Source organism: Hyla sarda, chromosome 2 (genome assembly GCF_029499605.1).
Source record: "Hyla sarda isolate aHylSar1 chromosome 2, aHylSar1.hap1, whole genome shotgun sequence".
Lineage (NCBI taxonomy): Eukaryota > Metazoa > Chordata > Amphibia > Anura > Hylidae > Hyla > Hyla sarda.
In genome coordinates, this window is record NC_079190.1 from 277,628,370 (window position 1) to 277,633,208 (window position 4,839).

General features: G+C 36.4%; 1 protein-coding gene across 1 annotated transcript in view; it reads right to left on the reverse strand.

Moving 5' to 3' along the window:
- TFAP2E (transcription factor AP-2 epsilon) overlaps positions 1-4,361 on the reverse strand; it is a 29,125-nt gene extending 24,764 nt beyond the window's left edge. The window contains exons 1-3 of the mRNA XM_056557199.1: positions 4,032-4,361; positions 2,962-3,408; positions 18-69 (exon numbers count right to left, since the gene is read on the reverse strand). Of these exons, the coding sequence (XP_056413174.1) occupies positions 18-69; positions 2,962-3,408; positions 4,032-4,058 (526 nt within the window). The 5' untranslated portion in view covers positions 4,059-4,361. The remainder of the gene's footprint in view (positions 1-17; positions 70-2,961; positions 3,409-4,031) is intronic.
- Between the last annotated feature and the right edge of the window lie 478 nt (positions 4,362-4,839).

Consider the following 4,839-nt stretch of genomic DNA (forward strand, 5'->3'; position numbering starts at 1 on the left):
ATAGGTCAAAGACTTACCTTTTTTGATGACAGACTGGTCCAGTAAACTGATACCTGACTCATCCATCACCTGGTCAATAAGGAAACAGTATGGATTTAATCATTATAAATGTGGGATTTAATAAACAAACTATATGTAAGGAATAAATACAGGCAGGGAACCTAAGTAACAATACATGTGCTACATATCAATGCAAATCTCAATGTAATTTAAACAATAAGATATGAAAATAAAAACACAAAGCAAGAGCAATATTGCAGTATATATGCTTATACATGTTGCATTGTTACACATATATTCAGAATGACCTCTAAAAAAGTATTTTCTAACTAAGTATTAGTTGATAAACACATAAATAATAGAATCGATTCATAGTTCTATTTCTATGAACAGAAAAGCACATAGGTAGCAGAGCTATATATACATATATATATATATATATATATATATATATATATATATACTGCTGAATTCTCCCCAATGACCCCAGATGTCATGGGGTAATTGTGAACTCCTCAGATTCACTAGATGCATCGCCGCTCATAGATTCCCTTTCAAAGCTTTAGGTAAGGTTCTGATAATTCTATAGACGTCATTGTGATTTCCCTGGAAGGGTAGGGACAGGAATATACAAGTTTGGCTGGGTTATTTATTACCACTAAGAATGAATGGAAGCTCCTTTACTCAACCTATAGGAAGTCATGCCGATAGTGTATCTTATTCATTATCTAATATATAGAGACATTTACTTATTTTATTCTGGATTTATAATGGATTAAGTGCATTGTAGTATTCTTTATAGTAACTTTTATATATTACCTATAAAATCATAAGAAAAAGCATAAGAAAAAACCATAAGAAAAAAACATAAGATTAACTTGTATCTCCAGTTGTTTATTTTATAGTTAAGTAGCAAACATTGTGAATAAATGAATAAATGGGGAAAAAACTGTTCACCGATCAGGTTAAAGTGTACATTAAAGTGTACTTTATTAACCATTACTAGCTCAAATGCGGCATTAAGAAACACAGCAATAAACAAAAAAAACTAAACAACATTTTTTTTCTTTTTTCAGATGAATATAATGATTAGTTTAATGATCTGTCATTTATTTCAAATGCATTATTATCTTATACATTGTTTAAATCGCTTGTAGTTAATAAAGAAATGTATCTATCAATGTGTGTATCAAGCAGTCAGGGAATGAGAGATAGAGAGATAGATAGATAGATAGATAGATAGATAGATAGATAGATAGATAGATAGATAGATATGAGATAGATAAATAGATAGATGATATTAGATAGATAGATAGATAGATGATAGATAGATAGGAGATAGATATGAGATAGATGATAGATAGATAGATAATAGATAGATAACTAGATAGATGATAGATAGATGATAGATATGAGATAGATAGATAGATTATAGATAAATGATAGATAGATAAATAAATAAATAAATAGATAGATAGATGATAGATACATAGATAATAGATAAATAAATATATATATATATAGATAGATAGATGATAGATAAATGATTGGTATATAGATAGATGATAGATAGATATAGATAGATAGATAGATAGATAGATAGATGATAGTTAGATAGATAAATAGATAGATAATAGTTAGATAAATAGATAGATAGATAGATGATAGATAAATGATAGATAGATAAATAGATAATAGTTAGATAAATAGATAGATAGATGCTAGATAAATGATAGCTAGATAGATAATACTAAAAAAGCTATAAAAAGTACATGAAAAAAAGGTAATTATAAACTATAAGCACAAACACAGAAGTGGAACGAAATCTGGAGAGAGAAAACAAAGAATGATACATGTCGCAGAGGCAGTATGAATCATCGCTGCTCATCTGTACCAGTTTACTCCTCTCTTTTTTAAGTAATTAATATTTTTTTTTATTTATTTAATCAATTAATTGCTCGGTTTATATAGCGCGTATGTTTGTGATCTGCGAATTCCCTTGCAGGGCACAATAATGCGTAAATTATTATATTTGTTTCATTTCCTTGTTTAAAAAAAAAGGTAAGTTTGTTTATTTCGTTGATCTCTGCCCCAGGGCTTAGCTTGAAAGTAAATGAAGGAAAATGTGATCAAAGGGTTAAATCATTTTCTGCAAATTCCCTAAACAATTAGATAATCACAAAGGAAGGGAGGGTGACAGCAATAGTGTAAAACTGCTGCACACACAGTGCTCTGCACACTGCTACATGCAGAAACCCCAAACTATATACTGAGAATATAGAAAGGCTATAATCATATACTTCCATACAGAATTATGCAATGGATGGCAAGGTTTCCATAACTTAATGCCATAAAATATTATTAATACCGGTATTTTTGGATTTTAGACACTTGGTCCTAAGAAATTGAAGTCTGTATGTAAGGGAATATTCTTAGGGAGATAAGGACAACATCGCTGCCTGGTAGTGTGTGGACAGTCCTGGGGTATAGGACCATGCAGGGGTATTGCAAGGAGCATCTATTATTGTTAATCTTAAGTAGCTACTAGTTTTGGTGGGATTCTGATCCATAGCAGTGTTTCCCAACCAGGGTGCCTCCAGCTGTTGCAAAACTACAACTTCCAGCGTGCCCAGACAGCCGAAGGCTGTCTGGGCACGCTGGGAGTTGTAGTTTTGCAACAGCTGGAGGCACCCTGGTTGGGAAACACTGGTACAGAGAATGAAAATTACTCTAATGCTGGTAAATGTTATGTATTATGATTATTATTTTTATTATTATTATTATTTCTGATTACTATTTCAAAACTATTTAATTCTTTTTTCCTGTATTGTGTATCTCAATGACTATTATTACTAGCCATCATTCTTATTTACTATTTTTAATTCGATTTTCTATAGGTTGAACTTGCTGAACAATGTTACTATTATACTCCTAGATATATAAGCTGGTCCATCTTCTTACCTGCATGTCTTCTATGCTGTGGTGTGACAACGCATGTAAGGACAGGGCACTCTCTGCCAGGCTGTGCCCACCATCTCCCAACCCGGGCAGCAGACGGGGAACCCCCCCATAGTCCCTTCGTGGGTCAAGGCTGAGCCCCCTGTGTGACTGAGACAGAAGCCCTGCGTCTTCTTGGCGACTTCTCTGCGTGTGCCATGCCGACTGCTGGTGCTGGTGGATAGGGTTAATACCAGAGTAGGGGTCTCCCAGGTGGGGGTATCCAGGCTCTTGGCTTTGGGAGTATGATAAGGTAGGCTGTGGGTACGGGGGAGGGAAGTATGGGGGCTGGAAATCAGATGCTGGAGTATGACAGAGTGGGGGAGCAGAGGAATAAGCCCCCTGGTTCAGCGAGGAGAGTTGGGATAGGCGACCACCGCCGGCGGCTCCATTCAGGGCATCAGAGCGCTCCTGCAATATATATATATACATAGGATCAGAGGGTTACATGGGAGAGAAGCTAACACTCTAGTATTTCCCAATCAGAGTGCCTCCAGCTGTTGTTCAACTGTAGTTTTGCAACAGCTGGAGGCACCCTGGTTGGGAAACACCCCATACTATTCATCCAGGCAGTAATACATCCCCAAAAATCATTCTAAACATCCATTAAAGTAGTTCTGATCATCTGTCAAACTCTCTTCATAAAACTGAGCCCAAGCATCTCCCTACACCCTGAGACCGCGGCAGGAAAGTGATCAGGGTCTTCAAGTACACGACCATTTCTCTGTTTCTTTCTTTCTTTTTTGTTCAATAGGAATCCATCATCCACCCATACCCCATAATAGATTAAATATAATACATCTCCTATTTATGAATTGATCTATGTATCTACAGTATTATATTCTCAATTCTTATCTATTTATCTGTAGATTTTCTGCTGTTCATGATACCCTCTTCCTCTATTCTCAAAATTCTCTAAAGTAAAATTACAAGATCACAAAACAACAATTAGAAGCAGCTGCTGCCACCTGGTCACGTTGGCACTTCCTAAATAAATATAAAGCGACATATATATATATATATATAGTACTTACCATGGCAGAGTATGCGTGGACTAACATGGGGGCAGCGGAGTTGTCAGTAAGATCCTATAGAGAATAGTTGAGACTGAGCTGAACACAAAGTGGTGACTACAGGTCCTTAGGGTGACAGGCAAGGAGCTGTATCCATAGGGAAGAGTCCGATATAGAGCGGTGCCTATGGTCCCCGGTCCTGTGTGCTCCTGCTCCTCTGCCTTCTCCTTCTCTGAGCTGGAGGCATCTCCATACACTCCAGATATAGACGCGGGAGCGCGCGGGTGGGCCGGGAGCGCGCCTTAAAGAGACAGCTCCGCAGGTCCTTGCGCGCCCCCCTGCTGACTATGAATAAGGAATCAGAAAATACATCTTTATTCACTGGAAAGTGGCTCTGTGGAGAAGACAAGTGGCTCGTTAACCCGATGATCTATGGTACAGAGCAGTGTTTCCCAACCAGGGTGCCTTCAGCTGTTGCAAAACTACAACTCCCAGCGTGCCCGGACAGCCGAAGGCTGTCCGGGCACACTGGGAGTTGTAGTTTTGCAACAGCTGGAGGCACCCTGGTTGGAAAACACTGGTACAAAGAATGATAATTAATCTAATGCTGGTAAATGTTATATATTATTATTATTGTTGTTATTATTATTATTATCTATTTTAAAACGATTTAAGTTTTTTTTCCTGTATTGTGTATAACCATAACTATTATTACTAATCATCATTCTTATTTACCATTTCACTACTATTTTTAATTCGATTTAATTCGAACTACAATGTAGTTCTATCACTATTATCACTAGTCATCTTGTTTTTTCTTATTTACTAT